The sequence below is a fragment of the Meleagris gallopavo genome, chromosome 4, assembly GCF_905368555.1.
Source record: "Meleagris gallopavo chromosome 4, MGAL_WU_HG_1.1, whole genome shotgun sequence".
In the NCBI taxonomy this organism is placed as follows: Eukaryota; Metazoa; Chordata; class Aves; order Galliformes; family Phasianidae; genus Meleagris; species Meleagris gallopavo.
Genome location: NC_139407.1, coordinates 13,212,799 through 13,232,470, shown reverse-complemented (window position 1 = coordinate 13,232,470; position 19,672 = coordinate 13,212,799). Strand labels below are relative to the sequence as shown.

At 40.5% G+C, this 19,672-nt stretch overlaps 1 protein-coding gene across 6 annotated transcripts in view; it reads left to right on the top strand.

Moving 5' to 3' along the window:
• The first annotated feature begins 3,147 nt into the window (after positions 1-3,147).
• The window catches only part of SH3D19 (SH3 domain containing 19), a 75,814-nt gene continuing 59,289 nt past the window's right edge, over positions 3,148-19,672 (top strand). For 2 of the 6 annotated variants that reach the window (XM_085222199.1, XM_085222198.1), the window contains exon 1: positions 3,148-3,600. In XM_085222199.1, the coding sequence (XP_085078325.1) occupies positions 3,219-3,600 (382 nt within the window). In that variant the 5' untranslated portion in view covers positions 3,148-3,218. Of the gene's footprint in view, positions 3,601-6,045; positions 6,077-19,672 lie in introns of those variants that run through there. The other 4 variants (XM_085222205.1, XM_085222200.1, XM_085222204.1 and 1 more) reach the window with 4 other exon arrangements.

Sequence of the window (19,672 nt, the reverse complement as noted above, 5' to 3'; positions counted from 1 at the left end):
ACAGGTATGGGGCTGTGTCAGAAGTGTCACCAGGTCTGCTCAGGTGAAACTACTCAGGAGTGCTCTGTCAGAGCCCCATTCATCTCCTGCAAGCTTGTCTTCCCAATTAAGTTCCATTATTTGTACAGCTTTATCGAGTATCAAGGTGCTGATGAAATGCTGCTTTGACAGAGCAATGCTAAAGCTGTTGATCAACTGAGAACACCAACATCAATGGATGTGAGGAACAGCTAACACTCACAGTATGAATGAGTGTAGCTGGACAAGTGCTCACTAGAAAATAATTCCTTGTAAGAAACAAAGTTCTCCATCTGTGCCCTTAGTCTTTGTGTATTAGCAGATTTTGCTGTGAAGTAAAGAGGATGAAAGTGTACTATCCTCAACATACCTGTGTATTTTCCCACACACACTTGTTCTACAGGCATTTAAAGCAAAAAAAAAAAAAAAAAATAAAGTGCCTGGAAGCTTTGAATACTTGTGGCATTTGCACAAAGGCAGTGTGAATGGACAACATGTCCTGAAGAGTTCTACCTAGTGGTAGGCTACCTCCTTTGGGAGGTAACATACATTATCACATGGGGCTTTATTGCAGTAAGAAGGAAAAAAAAAAAAAATCCTGATGCAAGGTTTTTATGCAATGCTGCTTTGTATTTCTATTTTATTCAAATACTGATAATTTTTACTTGTATCCAGCATTACTGGTTGGGAAACTGTTTCCAGTAGATTCTGGTAGTATGTTGGTTATTGCTACCTGAATCTTGTATCCACCTGTGAGTTGTATCACAGTCTGATCTCTTCCATTCTGGTGAAATCTGTTCTGCGTCAGTTCCAGGCATCTCTTGATCACCTCTAGCTCTGAGCAGGAACTTCAGTGCTTGCTGCCATTGCCCAGTGGCAGAGCTTGGTGTATGGCCAAGCTGGCACTTAAGAGACCTCATTGTTCTGCGTAATCGAAGTACAGGGCTTTTATTTGTAAATAAAACTTCCTCTGGGCTTTTAAAATTGTGTTTTGGGCATATTAGAAACAGTCCTCCCTGTCCTTAATTCATTCATTACTCCTTTTCCACAGTGTTCATATTTGTGTTCTATATAATTTTAGGCTCCCCGTTGTTGTTACGTGTAGTGAAAATGCTAAGTCATGGCCTGAAGCGGTGATTGAGCAGGGCCAACCTAGGGGAGCTCAGATGTATGCAATGCACCTAAGTGAGCAGAGAGTTGGAACTAGCATCCACCCCTTCCCAGACCTCATTTAAGGTCTGGCAGTGGAGGCAAGGGAATCTCACTGGAGACTGCTGTGTACCTGAGGCTTTCCAAGGGTAAGCAGCTTTTTTTCCTTTGCTTCTGTGTCCATGTCTGCTGCACTTGGGCTTGTCCTCACTTGCTGCAGCCTAGGACTTTGCTACCTGCTATTACTGCTATGCTTTCTATCACGTTATACTGCTACACCATGTTTCTCTGTGGAGATTCATCTCTAGAAACCTTACTTTGACTGTGTGATGCAGATCTGGCTCTCTGGTTTTATTGCTCTTTATTACTTTATGGGTAGTGATATTAAGGCACTGAACAGAGGTGTAGCGTTATTGCTCTACAGCAGAGAGCAGAGTGCAATCAACACATCCTGTTTGTTTTACGTGAGATTTTTGTCTCACACACATTCCAGTGACTTTACTCCCTTCTGGTGTTCCTCACACATTTCTGTGTTGGAACTGCTTTTTTGTTTTCTCAGAGGAAAGGCCTTCTGGTGAACCTCTTTAGAGCGTCTGTGAAAGAAGTGCACCATAGAGGAATTACCTACTCAGACTGGATCAAATGCAAGGTATTGATCCGGCATTGGAATTTGTGAGGTCTTTTAGCCAACACCTACTCCTCCCATGCAGAGCTCATCTGAAGCATGTGGCTTTTGAGAACACATACTTGTGGTGACAGGTTTGACTTGTCTGTAATGCACTCCTACTGTACATTCAGTTTTATGACTAGCCTTAGGTCCTTTTATAGCATGTGCTTAGTACTATTATGTCCCTTGAACACTAAATGCTCAGGGTGGGGGGGCGGGGGCAGAAAGGTAAGAACTCTTAAGGCTCTAGGACTGGAACAGAAAGAAATGCATAGTCCATCTTTTGTATTTATGTGTTATAATTTTTTTCTTCCTGCACAGTACTTCATTCAGTGCACAGAGTCTATGGTGCTTACTGAGTAAACACAGATATTGCTCAACATTGGGATTACTTAGTGTTTTCTCTTCCTGCTCTAATGTACTGTCACGTACTTCTTTTTTTTACTGTCCATTATCCACCTGCTCTGAAGCTGAATTTTACTTCCTCAAATGCTCTTTCCTCAGTAAGGTTCACTGTGGAGTCACTTGTAAAGAGATGTATGAACTGGTTTTATGGTAACTTGTATTACAAGAAGGAACAATGTTATTTTGCTTCTACATACAAGCGAGTGTGGCCCTTAAAAAAAAAAAAAAAAAAAAAAAATTAAGCTGAAACTGTAACTGACTTCAAAGTGTCCAACCTGAAGTGCAGCCAGATGATGCATATCACTTTAGTACTGGAAGTGTGCACTTTATGGTTTCAAGTGCATCCATAAGATGACTTCTTAAGAGGTTTGAGAGAGCCCTTTGAGAACCTCATACCAAAAAAAAAAAACCAAAATCTCCAGGTCATGAGTTGGAGCTGGCCATTGTTTGAATGCCTTCCTTTACACAGCTGTTAGGTGATGGACCTCCCGCAGCCCAGATCTGCAGGATTAGGCTGCATTTTTTACCCGTCTTTTTTTTTTTTTTTTTTTTTTTTTTTAACATCTCCTGTGCTTCTCTTCCTGTCCAGGTCTTCTCAGGATGGAGCAGGACACCTGCCCCGACTGCACCCTGCATCTTGCAGGATGCAGGAGCCCTGCCACGATGACACCTGCACCTCCACGAGCTGCTGGAGTTCCCGGCTTGCCAGGTCCCTCGCAGTAAGCAGCCTTTTTGCCTTCTTACGCTTGGCTTTTAAATGGAAGGAAGACCGCGACCGCGTTCCCCTCACGGTGTATCGTGGTGCCGCTCGAGACCCACGCAGGCCCGCCCGGCGCGATCCCGGCCCGCTGTAGCCGCGAGGTGCCCGGCGCGGCGCTGCCCGCCGGCGGCCGCAGGTTCCTCCCCTCGCCGTCTCCTCCGCCCCCTTTTGTGTTGGTGCCAGGCGGCCGTGGGGCTTCCTGCTGACGCCGAGCCGCGGATGGGCAGGAAGGGCAGCCGGCGTCTCCGCTGCCTTTCCTCCTCTCGCCGCCGCCTCCTTCTCCTCGGCAGCCGGCCTCCTCCTCGCCTCCGCTCGCCCCGCCGGCAGGAGCGCGACAGCTCGCGGGCAGGGCGCAGGTGCGAGGCAGGCCCGGCGGGGACGGGCTCGGGGACGAGCGGCCGCGCTGGGGGAAGGCGCCGGCCTCCCTCACCGTACTGGGAAGGGGCGGGAGGGCCCCCGGCCGGCTATGGTAGCCCCCGGCCTTTGAGCGGCGTCGGCCGCGCCCCCTCGCCGATGGCCGAAGCCTGGAGGCTGGAGGAGGACGAGGAGGAGCTGCGGGAGCTCGGCAGGAGGCACCGCCGGGCCCTGGGCTCGGCAGCAGGTGAGGGGCGAGCGAGGGTCTGGGCAAGACGAGGCGCTGGGCTGAGCCGTCGGCCGTGTGGCGACTGCCAGGCCGAGCAGCCGGAGCCTCTGCTGGAGGGACGCAGGGGCTCCCGGCTGTGGGTTGCGAGAGGACGGCCGGGATGTTCCACGCTGAACAATTGATGCTGAGGACCTGGTGTCCCCTCAGTCACACCAGCCCTCGCCTGGTTGGTGGGACTGGATTCCTGTGATGGGTTGGTTCGCGTTAGCGGCTCTGCTGAAGAGTGCTGACCCAGTCGGTTTCACCCAAAATGAATTCGGTAGGGGCACATCTGTACCTTGCCTTGTGTCAACCGAAAGCATGTGCTCTGAGGGTGGTGAAGTGTGCTCTGAAAGATTGCTCCTCCAACCTAATGGTAACGTACACGTGTGTTGCCCACCAAACACATCCAGATATTTAACATATCCTGAGATAAAATGTGTGACTAATTCATCTTGTAAATCCCAGGGTGGAGGAGCGTCTAGATTTACAAGTTGTCCACATGTAACTATTTCTGTTTAGGTAAGGGTGGCAAGCCTTGGACAACGGAGGTAAGAACAAGTGTGTACAAGAAAGAGTGGAGACAGGAGATTGGGAGCAAACTTGATAGTGACTTGGTGACTGAAATAAGCTTTTATTTGATGTGGTGAAATTCAGTGGGCCCTGTCAGCAGTTAAGTTAATTCTTTAATTCAGTTCTCATTGTTAATTGACAAGCAATGCCTGTATCACATTTTCCATGATCACTAAGTTGGTAAATGTGGCCTTATTCTTCTTCTCTGCAAAAATTTCCTCCACAAATTTTTTTCATACGGGTTGTTTCCAGGACAATTACCAGCTACTCTTCATATTTCAAATTGGATTCCAAATATAGTGGCATTTAGTAATTATCATAGAACCTTAATGCTTTAATAACTTCTGCAATTCGTGTGGTTTTGCATCCATTTGAGCAGCAGGAACATTCCCTTGTAGATGAGAAAAACACAGCAATTTGAGGGATCTTGCTGCAGAGAAAAACTCACAACATGCTTGTCCTGTGGCTCCCCACAGCCCAGCTGTGTGAGTGCATTCCTGGGCAGGTGCTGGATTAGCAGCTGCCACTGTGGCTTGGCACACGTGCAGGATTTCGTCTTGTCGAGGGCAGAGTGCAAAACCAGTGTTGGTTCCTGTACTACTTCAGTAGCAAAACATGAGCTGCTAGTTTTGGTGTCTGTTCTTTAAAGGTTCTTTTGGTGACTCTTATTGGTGGAAAACATTTCTTTCTGTAGTTTATGTATATGCGTAGATAATCTTTGTTTTCTTGTTGTGAAACAAAGCTTGTCCCTAGAGTTTCTCTTGGGTGCAATGCTACTGATGAGTAGTAAATAACACTTCCTTAGTATTTAAATTTTCATTATTATTTTGTCCTGACATCCCTCTCTGAAAGCAGCCAGACACTGTCTACCTGACTTGTGTAAAGAATGTGTAAATGATGAATGTTCTGCTGTGGCTGTTGCTCCTCCCTTCCATCTGTTCTAAAGACTCTGCGCTGGAAAGCAGACACAAAGCCTGCCAGCAGTGTTCTTAAGGTATCCACGAGGAATATCTTGTTAGGTGGATGAGTTTGTTGTCCTTCCCTTGTTTGATGGTTTCTTGTACCTTTATCTACAAGCCTCTTGAAATTTTTTTTTTTGTGTGTGTTATCAGCAGTTGCAATAACAAAATGTTAGCGTAGTCCAGCACTGAATAACTTACTGAGTGTTTATACAGAGCTCGAAAGGAGTTGATGCATCTTAGCTGACTGTCAATTTAAGAGTTTCAATCTGTTAAACTAATGGTGATTATGTGCAACTCAAATTTCTGGTAGGTTCAGTGTATGCATGAGAGTAGGGGCAGTTGCTCACCTTTGCCCTGCACAAACAAGGCTTGTATGCAAAGCAAGAGGCAGTTAGTTGAAAGGTAAAAGTTCGGAAATGCTTCAGACTCGTAAAACACTCAGACATGAAATTAGCAGTGCTTTACTGAAGGACCAGAATACAGGATGCCATTGAATGAAGGGATATTTACCCAGGAATTTAGTCGTAATTGTGCTACTCTGGACACAAGAGGGTGAAGCAGACTAATCTAGCAGCTTGCTGCCAGAAGAGTCAGGACTACCTTGGATCTGCAGTTCTGCTTTCTGTGGGGTGACAAGCTCTGCTACTTGTCCGACCTGCTGGTGACCAAAGTCCCCAGTGTGCTTTTGTGGCAGCCTGGGCTGATTACTTTGGTGGCTGTGGAGGCTGAGCTTGGAGTTCTTGTGTTCGCTAGGACCTGCACCAACCTGTTCCAGTGCACTGGCCCAGCAGAAAGCTGTTTTTCGTCTCTTTGGTGGATGACTTTCTGCTGATTCAGCTTGCTGGAGTGGTTCTGTACAGAATCTGATGAATGTTGAAGCTGGCACAAAAGAGAGAGTGGGAACATGCGGCCTGAGGGAGGTAAGATTCTATGCCAGCCAGGAGTTAGTTTAGCTTAGATTGTTGTGAAACTATAGCTTGAGCTGTTGGAGATCTACTTGTGTTTTTCTTTTTTTTTAATCGATTAGATAGTGTTTGGATTTATTTTTGCTGGTTTAATAAGCTGAAGAAGCTTGCTGAAGCAGTAGGCAAGTGTCAGCCCTAATGTTAGCAGGGAATGGCTACTTGGAGATGTTGCTGAATGAGGTGGGATCAGAGCCTTGCTTGTCCATGACAGTCATCTTAGATTGCTTAACTACATTGAAAGGTGGTCTATTTACAACATTGCATGTCATGCCAGCAGGAGATTTATCTCTGAATTCAAGAAAGCTTTTTTTAATTAGCATATTCTGGAAAAACTGGAAGAAAACAGGAGCAGAATACTTTAAGAATCTTCTTGATAGAATGGGTTTCTTTTTGAAAAAATGCTGGTTGTCTTGTTTTTATTTCTTTTCACTGTTCAAGTAATATGAAAGAAAACAAGGTTACATTTAAAAAAAAAAAAAAAAAAAAGCTATGCAGATCAATGAGATGGAATTGCCTGGCCACCTATGGGGAACTGTTTGTAACAATATAAATAAAATAATGTGATTCTTGATTCCCCTCTTTTGTTCCATACTTGTGCTGCATACTTTCTTATTCAAGGAAGGTATAGAAAACATTTTAACAGAGTTTTGAATTTTCACATATATTTTTAATTTAGAATATTAGTATTTTTACTTAAATAAGTGCTGTGAAAATTAAAAAAACAAAAACCGAACAAACTTAAAATTTTCTATTCCTTTAGACTTAGTTATCCAAATTAACTTTGGACCCTAATGTGGCATGCTTTCCTGTTTTGACTAACTTTTTATTTTGTGTGTGCGTAGTAAAATTAGAGCATTTCCAGGAGACCTTTTAGTGAGTCCAGTATATCTTAGTTATGAAGTGCATTGGTTAATTCTGTCTGTGCACAAAAGACTTGCCCTGTTAGGAGTGAGAGAGGATCTCAGTATTCTGGTGTTACCTGAAGTACATTTGAAATTTAGACACATTTAGCATCTATGTCACTTGACTTTGAATTCTAGTCAGTATTCCTAGAAAAGGAATAGTCTGTAATGGAAGTAGCAGATGTTTCCTTGCTTCGAATAAGAAGAAAAATTGCCGAATATAGGACTCAGTAATAAAATTTAAGTTCATAATGAAGAGCTATTGTGATTTTTAATTTAATGTGCAGTTAAAACTACAGATGGTCAGTAGTACAGAAGGACATTAACCTAATTTAATATTACTCTGTTTTTATGGCATATGTTTGTCTGTGGCTTGCTCCTGCACAGTGGTATAAATTTTGATATATTGACTGAAATATATGATTTCTTTTTTCCTATTTCTTCCTACAATTCCAAGTGTTTTCTTGAACTTTTTCAGCTCTCCTGGGCAAATTTAGGTTCTGGGTGAAATTATCTGTTTTTGGTTGGCCAATAGAATGGATGTTTTGGTTTTTAGCCAAAACAAGATCCAGTTAACAATTTGATCAATTTTTTATACTCCCACAACTCCCACATCAGACTGGTGCTGACTTGTTTTGGAAGCTGAGAACAATGAGCTGTGTCAAATGTGACAAATTAAGGTTGAACATTGTCCTTCTCACATGCTGAGAAATTAAGGAGGCATGTTCATGTAGTGTGGCTGATGAAATGCAGGGAACAATACTTTGAAGGCATCAGGGACTTTCTGTTTTTTTTTTTCCAGATAATGATTTGATACAAGAGTGTTGTAGTAGTTCCCAAATTACTATATAAGATGTGTTCAGTCTCCTGGATAAAAGAATAAAGTCTGAGATTATTTATGAAATTCAGCATGAAACTGATTAAGTGATGACCTTCCTTAGGGTTCACTGGATCAAAATATGAACAGCTTGGCCATAACAGCTCCCATGGGGTGCTGTGACCACGGGGTAGAGAGAAAATGTGATACAGAGCAAGTGGCTCTAGGAGTTAGGTGTTATAGCAGTATAAGCTTAACTAAACCTTACATTTATGAAGTGGAAAAATCTGCTTCTGCTTACAGAAGCCAGGATTGGTCAACTGGAAACACTGTCATCTGCATTCTTGTGTCCTTCAGTGCTAATCTGGAATTTGTTCCACTTTTCTGTAGTGAGAGTAACCACTTAGTCTCATACTTAAAAGGGAAGAAGATAATAACAGAACAGATCGATTGTACTGAATGAGTGTGTAAAGTATACCTGTGATCTGCTAGCCTGTCCATGTGCACAGAAGGAGCCCTTTAAAAAGAAGAAAACGTTTTGGGAACATTTATTTAATCAGATGAATCATAAATTCAAGAGGTGGAAATGTTGATTGGCAGCTGGATTAAGAGCTTTTAGCTCTTGGGATTTGGTCTCTTCTAGTTTTTGCAGTCCCAATTCAGACTCAAGGGCTTCCGGTTTTGTAATTGAGGCACCACCACAGTAAAACACTTAGTTTAAAGAACACAAATAATGTAGTTCCTATGTAATAATCTCATACTAAAGCTAGCTATCAGGTAAGGATTACCTGGTTAATTAGATTACTTGATTACGTTGTTTCTAAAGCTCACTGAAGTTATTGCATGTGTTTCCACTAAATTTATTGGTCTGCAAATCTAGTTTGATGGGGTAAGCATAAGACTGTAAGTTTTAGTGAAGATAACCAGGTAGTCTGTACGTGGAAATGCATTATTGTAAAATTCTAGTATTGTCAGTGGGGGGGGGGGGGGGGGAAGTCCTTGAAGTTTGGGCAAGAATGTCAAGTGAACCAAAACGACGGTTGTCTTCTGAAGAAGCAACCCTTCTAAAAATAAATGCTACTCTAAGGAAAATAACTGAATAATTGGTGATGGTCAACAGGGTGTAGTGTTTTCCTAGTTAAGGGAACTGTAGAATGAGAAATAACAATTAAGAATTATGTGATGGAATGAACCTTCTTCTCTTAGATTACAGCCGAAGAGAGGCACAAAAATGAATCATTGTGTAAGGAGTGATGAGATTATAGCTGAAGAGAACAACCCACTGAGTTATGATTGTCCAAAGACCATGCTATTTACTGCATGTTGTAATCAATCATTTCCTGTCAAGGTAACAAGTAATAAGACAGGACTGTTGCATAACGAAATGGTATAGACAGCAAAGGGCAAAGTGAGTCACACTGTCATTGTGAAAACCTGAGCAACTTGCGTAGTGGGAAGTGTCCCTGCCCATGGCAGTTTTAAGCTCCCTTCCAACCCAAATTATTCTGTGATTCTTAATAGTTTTTACCACATCAGTTTTTGTTTACGGATGAAACAGGCTTAATATTTGTAAGTAACGTTGTTAATTATTAACTTTTGGCAGTATAGCCTTGAGTTAAAATCTGGAAACAATGGAGGGATGGTGTTGACCTTTTTTGTTTGTGCAATATGAATTTTTATTTTGAAAGCATTTTAAACCATTTGACATTTATTCCATTGATACTTACTATCTCTAGTTAAATACAATGCTCTACATATAGTAGTATGTAGCTGCTTTCTTGATTTTATTTTATTTATATTTTTACTTTTTGTGACCTAAAGTAGTGACAGAATTGCGTGGAAGTGAACTCTGAGGGGACCTAGTCCAGCCTCTGAATTGGTGCAGGAATCTTGCTGAGACAGAATCCATCCAGCAAGGCTTTCTTTAGCTATGTTGTGAACAATATCTCCCAAAAAAGGATTTGCAACTTCTGCAGTCAACCTCTTCCAGTGCTGCACTACCTCCTAGCAAAGGAATTGTTTCTCATATCCATCCTGAACCACCTAAGCTTCAGTTGTGATCATTGCCCCTTGTTATACTGTCTGCTGATATCAGGAACAGTTTGCAATTTTGAGCTTTGTTACTGCCCTTCCAACAGTTTTGTGCTGCTGTTAGATAACTTGTTTACCTCCTCTGTACTAGACTGAAAAAGCCTGGTTCTTTCAGCATTCTCACAGGGCAGTTCTACTTCAAATATCCATTATTTTAAACTCTGTACAAAACCAGAGATGAAGCATCAGCCAAATTGCTAGCTGAAGTTTTTGCTCTTCTCTTGAAAAACAACATGCACCAAAGTTACTGAAGCATTCCAACTGAGGATTTGAGAAGACAATATATTATCTGTTCATCTGTGGTTTATGCTTGGCAAACATCCTTCCCATTAGTGAAGGACAAAAATAAAGTTTTAGGGCAAGCATAGATTTAGTGGATGATGGCATGTAGCAGGACAACTTAATTTATTTTCCCGATGCTTGATGAATTTTAAAAGACAGTATTTAATGAATATCAGTATCTTTAAGTTGATTATCTGATGTAGTGCTGTGTCACACTAACTGATTCAGGTGGAGTTGTAAATAAGCAGTTTTCTATGGGTCGGATATGTTATTCTAAAAACATCCATTTGACATTTTGTCTTGATTTCAGGGCACTTGAACAAGGTTTAATAGAATTCTAAAGAATTCTGTTTTTCTATTCTTCTATTCTAATTCTTTAGAGATGAACTTCATTGGTCTGTGATTTTTTTTGCATGCAGAACAAACAAGAAAAAAACATCTTTTTGCTTCTTGTGGCTGTATGTAGCTGTGTTTGGGACCAGTCTGAAGGGCTGGATGACAGTCAAGTTTGAAATTATTTTGCCTCATTGTCCAAACTGAAGAAAACTCAAGGTAGTACTTGTATAATTTTGATGTCCATAGGAAAGTTACGATGTATCAGATAAAAGGTTCATTTTGTTTAGAAATGTATTTCTTACAATTGCCTGTAAGTGTCTTCAAGAAAGTATACAGGAAACCTCTACTGGTATTTACTTTTTAATACTAATACAGCCAGAATTATACAGCCAATATCTTAGAAACTTATAGCTGTGTATCAAAATTCCTGTTAAATTAATTCCTTTTTAAAGCCACTTAAACTTTTGACCTTCAAATGTTACCTTGCAGAAAGGAACACAACTTAATTATGCATTATTTAAAATTACTATCTGTTACGTGCTGGCTGATATTTTTACATGGTATTTATTAGTTCTTGGATTGTGATGATGAATGTCCCATAAATATTTTGCTTTTTTTTAATGTGACTTTGAGCATGGTGATGTATATTCCAGAAACTGTAAGTAAATTTCAGGCACTTTGTTTTCTACGAAGGTATTTCTGATGCATTCTCCTTCTAGACAGGATATTGTATGCATGAAATAAGCTATTAGTGGTATTTTTTTCTTTCTTCAGCTATAGTATTTTACTTCTATATGTAGGAGACAAGCTAAAATTAAATGTAAATTGTTTTCTTGAGATGATGGATTTATATTCATTGTGCACTCTGTCTTGCATTAAAACCCAAGCAGTCAGTATCTCAGATCAACACATGAAAATTGATTCAGGTTGTGCACATCTGTGTTAAATCATTTACAAGAATTTGAGTGAACAGAGTGCTGTGGTGTTATTTATTATTAAAATACTGTTTGCTCATCCTGTGTGAGTGATGGGACATAAAATCCTGAGAACAAGCTCAGCATTTTGATAACTTTCACATAATAAATTGTTCCCTCAGTGTGTTGTTTTGATTTTATGTTTGTCTGTACTGTAAATCTGCAATATACAAACTAGTAGAAATGATGGGATTTGGGATCAAATTATAAGTTTTGGAAAAGTCTGTTTTGTTAGCTGGTATTGGAAAATGGCATTATCAGGTGCCACTATTATCTCATGACAAGTACTGCAAGCTTTGTGATTTGTCAAAAGCTTGTCAAAATTTTGGGTTGAAGGTTGGACTTGGTGATCTGGATGGTCTCTTCCAAGACCTTTCTAGAACTTCCTTGAAGGTCTAGGTGATTCTAAGTATGCCTTGCTAAATAGTCAGTGATCTCCAAACTGGAAGGATGAAGCTCACCAGAGAATAGAGTACTGGAGCGGGAGGTGCGTGCTTTAGTCTACAACCTCTTTGTTTAAGCAGGTCAAGACAATGCTTGGACAAGTGGTATTGCTGAGAGATGAGATGGGATAGTGGTGCAGACAACATGGTTCCAGCAGTAGTAGGCATAGTGACAAGAGGACCAAGTATCTTTTCCCATGCTTATTCCATATGCAAAATTCTGTAGATCGCCAGCATCTACTCTAGGAATGGCATAGTAGCTGCCACTGTGACTCTAAGCACACTACATTACTCCGTTTGCTGCCTAGTTGGCATTGGTTGATCCATCATTTAGAACGCTTAGTTGAGGTATGTTGTATGAGGTATGACAAGGTATGCTCTTGTCAACGGTGTGAAGTTAAGGTGCTTAGTAGTGTGGGTTGGATGGCTCTGCTGAATCCTCTGGTGCCTTTGATGTATGCACAGGAGCAGGATAGGGCAAAGGTGAGGTCTAGTTGTCCTTGGGAATGGAGCTGTTTCTCTAAGGTACTGAAGATTGTCATGGTCACTGGCAGCTTTGGATTCCTGGGCAAAATAAACTGTTTTACCTCTTCTGTGCTAAACACAGGTAACTTGTTTTCACCTTTTCTCGGTTGCTGATGTCTTTGCCTTCTTATCCGTTGTTTAAAGATGCTTTATGGCTTTTGAAGCCTTTCATTGGACAGTAGGCAGAAACTGCTACATGTTACCTGGAGCAGCAATAGAATGAGAGTAGAATATTTAGAAGACTGAAGAGTAGATTCACTAACCTGATGTCAAGGCTAGAAGCTGCTTAAAAGGACTTATTATAGTAGCTTTTCTCCTATTGTGTTTTTTCTGAAAGACACAAGGAGGAGGAAGTACAATTGCTAAACATTCTGAAAAACAGATGAGAGGGCTTTGTGTAGTACTGTGATTTCTCAGAAGCCCAGAGACAGGTGCAGTCAGCTCTTACCTGAAGTACAGGGGCCACTAGTGAAGAATGAAAGGGGTATGCCTGTAATATGAATGGTTATTTTTAAGTTATTGATTAAATTGTGACTTAGAGCTTTCATTTTGTTCACAAAGAGACACAGTGTTTTTGTTACAATTTGTGTATGTTTACATCTTGCAAACTGTGTCCTATTTATCCATGTTTTTCAATTTTTAAATAAGCAACACACCAACCTGGGTTGTGAACCATGGTTACTTTTTCTGAGCATGTGCGTTTCTTACAAAGTGGTGTAAAAGCCCTGTGCTCTAAAAGGGTTGCCTGCATTTCCTATCTCGGTGGATGGTGTTCTTTTCTGACATGCTGTTTCCTTCTTATCCCCCTAATTCATTTTCTATATTCCTTCTTTACAAATAGCTTTTTTTTTTTATGTTTTGGGCCCTGGAAATATATTTAAATGGTTAGGCAAGTTGGCCCATGATAAGAGGGTCATAGTTGGAGGTCTTCAGTCTTGAGAAAACTCCAGGGAGGTCTTTTTGTGGTCTTCCAGTACCTGAAGGGGGCCTACAGTAAAGCTGCAGAAGGATGTTTTACAAGGGCACATGGGGACAAGACAAGCTGAAATGGCATTACACTGGAAGAGGGTAGATTTAGACTAGGTATCAGGAAGAAATTCTCTACTGTGAGGGTGGTGAGACACTGGAACAGATTGCCCAGTGAGGTTGTGGATGCTTCCTCCCTGGAAGAATTCAAAGCCAGGCTGGATGGGGCTGTGAGCAACCTGGTTTATGTGAGCTGTCCCTGCCTACAGCAGAGGGGTTGGAACAATGTGATCTTAAAGGTCCCTTCCAACCCAAACCATTCTATGCTTTTCAGGTATTCCTGTTCTTGTCATAGTTACTGATGACCTTGGGATTCCTAACTAACCAATCCTGTTCTCCAGGGACAGAATTTCTGATGTGCTATTTGAAGTGGGCTTCCATTTCAACTTCCTATCTCAAATAGTTATCAGACTCTAAGTTAGAATTGGTCAAATTGGTCTGCACATACTCATTTTCCCGTGGGCCATGCCTGATACACAAGTCTTGCACAGATGCACCTTCTGCAGGTTGTGAAATCACAGTATGTGGAATCCAGCTGCACACTAACTGAGAGCACAGTGACTCCTTGGCAAGATGGTCCTTGAGGACCAAATGGTATTTACCGATCCTTAAATCTTTATAATGAAATGCAAGAGGCCTTTTTGGAAGTAATCTGTTCTGTGGTATTTTCAAAACTAAAGCCATCTATGTGAGAAGCAATTGTTGTATTTACTTTTAGATAATCTTTAGTTTCCATTTCACTGTTTGCACAGATATATATTTGAAGAGGCACCAATGTCAGTGAAGGAAAATATTTTAATAATAATATTGTAGAATGGTTTGGGCTGGAAGGGACCTAAAACCATCTAGTTCCAACCCCCAGCTATAGGCAGGGACACCTCCCACAGACCAGGTTGCTCACAGCCCCATCCAGCCTGGCCTTGAATGCTTCTTGGCAGGGCGCATCCACAGCCTCACTGTGCAGCTGGTGCCAGTGTCTCACCACCCTCACAGTGAAGAATTTCTTCCTGTTACCTAGTAAAATTTCTGAACTACTTTCAAATCTACTTCTGTAGAAAATGCTTGCCACAAAATAATGGGTTCAAGATTTTTTTTTTTCTCTTTAGGTGTCTTTATTTGGAGTGGGTAAACAATTTCAACAAGGGACTAAAAGGTATTTCATTAACACCTGAGTATTCCAATAGTATCTTAAGAGAAGTGAGTGTTGTTACTTGCCTTGTATAGCTGTCTTTTTACAGATTTGTTCTTTTATGTTTTAGTGCATTACAATATCTCATTTTATTGTTTTTCTTTCTATGTCTTTTCACCCCACTGTTCTCCAAATTCCTCTTCAAATACAGATCTGTGCATTTTTTTCCACTAACAATAATGCCTAAATTCCAGATGAATATATCAAGGTTTTGGAAGCTGTGCTGTCAGCATTGCTATCAGGGAGTTCATGTAATCAGGAAAAAATTTTTAGTCTTTTTAGTTTATTTTAGAGCTGAATTAGTTGCTGCTACTACAGAAGTGGGAATATCTTTAGCTGATACTGTTCAACAGCACTTTATTGTGAATTCATGTCTCACTCACATTTAATGAGTGTTAACTTGCAAGTGCATAATGCATAAGATTACCCTGGAGAAATGGGTTGTTGAGGTTTGCCTCAAAAATAGGAACATGTTTTCAGTAAGCAAATTCAGGAAACTTTTAATTACCCTTAAATGAGGGTGGGATTAGGAGAGGTTTGTTGGGTTTTGGAGCAAAGTGCAATTTGCTAAGTGTTTTGCATCCTAAAATAGATAACTTTATTATGTGGTATCAGTCCTTCACAAATAAAGTTTGTCTTGTTCAAGTTGTAAAATAGCATATGACTTCACAACAGTTATGAGCAGTTAGCTGAAATATAGATACGAAGACTGCTACTACAACACAAAGGGTTATGTTTTGATAGGAGATTATGCCTATGCACATGTATTCAAAGCTTGTGGCTCCTGATGCTGGATGTGCTGGTCCACAAACCCCTGAGAAGAAAAAACCTTCAATACCTTTAGATCATGAATGCAGTACACAGATGCTTATAAAATGCTCTGTTTATAGGGTGTAGGAACCAGGAATTTATTCACACTGTCTGTTTGTGTTGCACTTACTGCATGTTGTGTATCAACACCTTGTGACAGGCAGACCTAGTGTAAGACTGTGCTCTGTTGTCTTCTTGAGGACTAAACAGAACCTATGCAGGCATCATACATCTCTGGGAAGAAAATGGTAGTACCATCCTCTTGAAAGATTATTTCCTTTTATTGCTTATGGTAGCAACATCAGCAAGATGTTTTTCAGAAATGTAAACCTAACATTTTTCAATACTTAAACAGGAAGGTATTTTGTGGTTACGAATCTTCATCAAAAAGGTGAATCAATTTCTACTTTCCTCTATGAAAACAGTTAAAAATAAATGTATTGCAAATTTCCTGTTTAAAGCTTAGAAGGTACAAGTGTTTAACATAAACATCTGCTGCATATACTTGATTGCTCATGTAGTTTTACTGTTCATGTCCTCAGCCCAAGTAACCAGTGCTAAGCACGCTCAAATTTCTTACAACATAGGCAGCTTTGAGGAGCATTGAGATTTTACACAGTTTCTCCTTTCTTGGTCTGTTTCTGCATCAGCCCCACTTTTCTGGCTGGCCTGCATGTTTACACCAGTGCACACAATTTCGCTGTTGCAATGCAGGCGTCACCTCCCACAATAATAAATCAGAAGCAAATGTAGCACTAGCAGAAATGAAAAATAATTTACGTTTATATATTGCACGAGTGCACAAGAAGCTTTAAAGGTGACTGTAGCTTATTGTTAATCTCTTTAGCAAGTTAAAAATATGGTCTTTATATAATTCGAAGCTTTATTGTGGTCAATAGGTCTCAAGGTTCAAGATTTACCCAGAGAGGTTCAGTGTATTCTTATGGCTGTGTTTGTTTGTTTGTTTCCCCTCAGCCATATATCAGTCTAGCATTATTTCCAAGAATAAACCGTGCTTACAAGGCTCAGTTTGGTGTTATAGTGCCAGTGCCATTTCATTGCAGGGAGCAGTGGGGTATGTAATTCATTCTTTTTCCCAGTTTACTGCTCTGGAATTTAGTAGTGTACTGTAGAATTTAAAGCAGGTATAAAAACTGTCTGCCCTTACCACTGTAAACTTTGTGTCCTGCTTTTGTGGCCTTCTGGGGAAAGTGGAAAGCTATGTATCAAACTTAATGAGAAAAGTTTCTTCTAAGTTTCTCATTAATTCCTCCTCAAGCTTTCTGCCTTTTAAACAACTGATAAGGGACTCTGCTGTTACAGCGCTAAAGTAAATAGATAAATACTTGGTCTTGTAGTTTTTATTGTATAGCAGCTTCTAATCAATTGAATAAAATTCATAGTAGATTCTATAGAGTGGACTTAATTTGCATTGTTATGACTTCTTATCTGAGCGAAGTGCTAAAAGGAGCAGGAGCTGCCATGAAACACATTCTGCCTTAACAAAATGGAAGACAGAAACGCGGCAGTGCTAGTGGCTGCTAAAGCTTAGGTCAATGTAAATAAAACTAGCGTTGAAGATCCTGCACAAATGCGCATCTTTTTCCCCGGAAAATGTTGAGTTTTGTTTGACGGGGCCCTATGTATATGAGCAATTTGAAATGGAGATTTGGGGCTCTTTTGCTCTAATGTGGTTGCCTAAGGGGCAACTGTTCCAATATTTATCTATGACCAGCTGTGTAATAGTCAAGACTAGGAAAACTATATGTTGCTAATGTAAAGGTAGTATCTATAAAAATTCTTCACTGGCAACAGTGTTGCTTAAGAGCCGGCTGCTTCTCTTGCTTAGCTCATACAGAGGCTAGCCATTGCTACAGAAGAATTGTTAAAAGCATCTCCTGCTACTGTCCTTTATGAAACTACTGCAATGCTGTCATGGGCCAAAACAGAGCAACACAGATGGGCTTGCTGTAATGGTAGCCATCTCCAGGAAGAGGCTTCCATGTCCTAGCCACTATGGCAGCTGCTCTATTTAAGCCATGGTTAGTATTTTCTCAGAGTGGAAGTAGTTTGTCCCACTCTCTGTCCTTCAGCTAATTCAGCTTTGTTTAAAAAAAAATAAAAAATAAAAAAATAAAAAATTGCACTGGGGGGATTAAGAGTAGGAAACTGTATCTCAAGTGGTAACTACAGTAGATGTTCTCCTCTTGCTCTACAGGTTTGAAGCAGCAGAATGGCTGTTAATTTTCCACTCCTTTTTGAACAGCGTTTCATGTTTATAGTTACATTTTTTTCTAATGAGAGCACACTTTACACTTGAAGCTACTCTTAGTAACAAGATGGTTTGGAGAATCTTGCAAATTAAACAGAGAAAAACAGTGTCTCTCTTTGGTGAGGATTACCTTTTTTCTTTGCTCGTCTTCTAAAAGCAAGAGAATATGACTTAAAAGCCATGTTTGTCTGACTTTTGTGGTCTTTCTGGCAAGATCTTTAGCTATTCTGGGTTTGCAGAAGAACTGAAATAAAGTGCTGTCACTTATTTTTATCCTGATTGTTATGTTTATATTTTCTTTGGTAACAAAACCCAAGAAGATAAATTTCCCATTTTTGAAAGCTAAAGAAGCTGCCAGTTAAAGAAACCTACACCTTTCTAAAAGCAGCTGGACTGTGACATTCGTCTGCTGCTCAATTTTGACTACTGCAAAGTCATATGTCAGTGGAATATATGCAGCATAATTTTGCATATAAACACTAGATTTTGCTGAGCAGCTGTGGTACAAACAGCACATCTTCATGTCCCAATGTTTTCCTTGATCCTTCTCTGTTTAAAATTTGGCAGTGGTCTTCCCAACCTCAGCCAGGAATCTCTGACTTCTTTCTGCCTCATCTGTTCCACCTGCCAGCTCCTTGACTTTTTGTGCTGCATCCTACTGCTGAACAAGGATAATGCACTTCTCCCATGCAGACTGCATTTGTTTAAGGGCAGCAAAGGTTTAGGAATTCCTGGCACATTGGACTGTAACCTCACACACAGTAAGGAATTGTACGATTTAAACAGCATAAGGATAGTAGAAAATTATACAAGCTTCTCATCTGTGGAAGCTTGTGTTTGAAAGGAGGTGCCTGTCACTGGAAGTGGCTTTTTTTTTTTTTTTTTTTTTTGAAAGTAAATTTCCTGCATCTTGGTGTGGACTACCCTACTAACTGCAAGCTAGCCCAGTGCACATTCAGTGTTTGCTCTAATCTGACATGCTGCTTTGACTTTGTGTTTAGGATTGAAGGGCATACTCTGTCATGCTAGAAAGGCATCGTGTCCTGTAATGTTTTAAAGGAATTTATTTCTTTGACATAGAGGAAAATCCACTGTGCAAGATTTGATTTTTGGATCTTTGTCACTAATTGCTTATTTCTGTTGGAGAAAATTAAAGGGGTTTTAGTTGTTAAAGTAACATGCAGAGTTAATAGGGAGCCAACTGTGGGCATGCAGCTTGGGTTCTGTGCATGTGTTTATATGTAGTATTGGCCTGTGAGTATGTATGTGTATCTAACACATAATATACATGAAGATTTGCATGTTCATTCTGTGTATGCATGTCCTAAAGGTGTATGATGTTATTTGATTTGGTGCTTGTACGTAATACCTATATGGCACTTAGTGGTGAAATTTAAGTGCTGAATAGAAAGTCAACTCTTTGAGTCTCCTATTACACGTAATATTTAAAAAGAAGAAATAAAATATTAAATGCAAAGTAACTTTAAGTGTGTACAGATCTTCTTTCTTCTTTGAAGAACTAGCTGAATGCTTGCTAGATTGTTTATATGTATTCTTATTGATAAGGCTAGTTGTACATGTGAATGATGTTCTTTCTCTAAATTCAACCATAAGTAAAATGTGTAAAAGCAACAACAATGCTTCATGTTTCAATGTGGAAAGGACGGAGAGAGAACTGCAGTGATTTCCTGAGCAAGCAGGCTTCAGTAGTGTGCTGGGCTGTGGTGGATCTGCTGCTGGGATGTGGGCTGAGGGGGAGAGCCTGCAGACGCTGTGTGTTTACATCTCCTGTGACTCCCTTGTTTCCTTCTCACTGGTATACCTATCCTATCTCATTAGAAACAGGAAGGTTTTCATTAAATTGTTTTGCATTGTGGCTGTGTA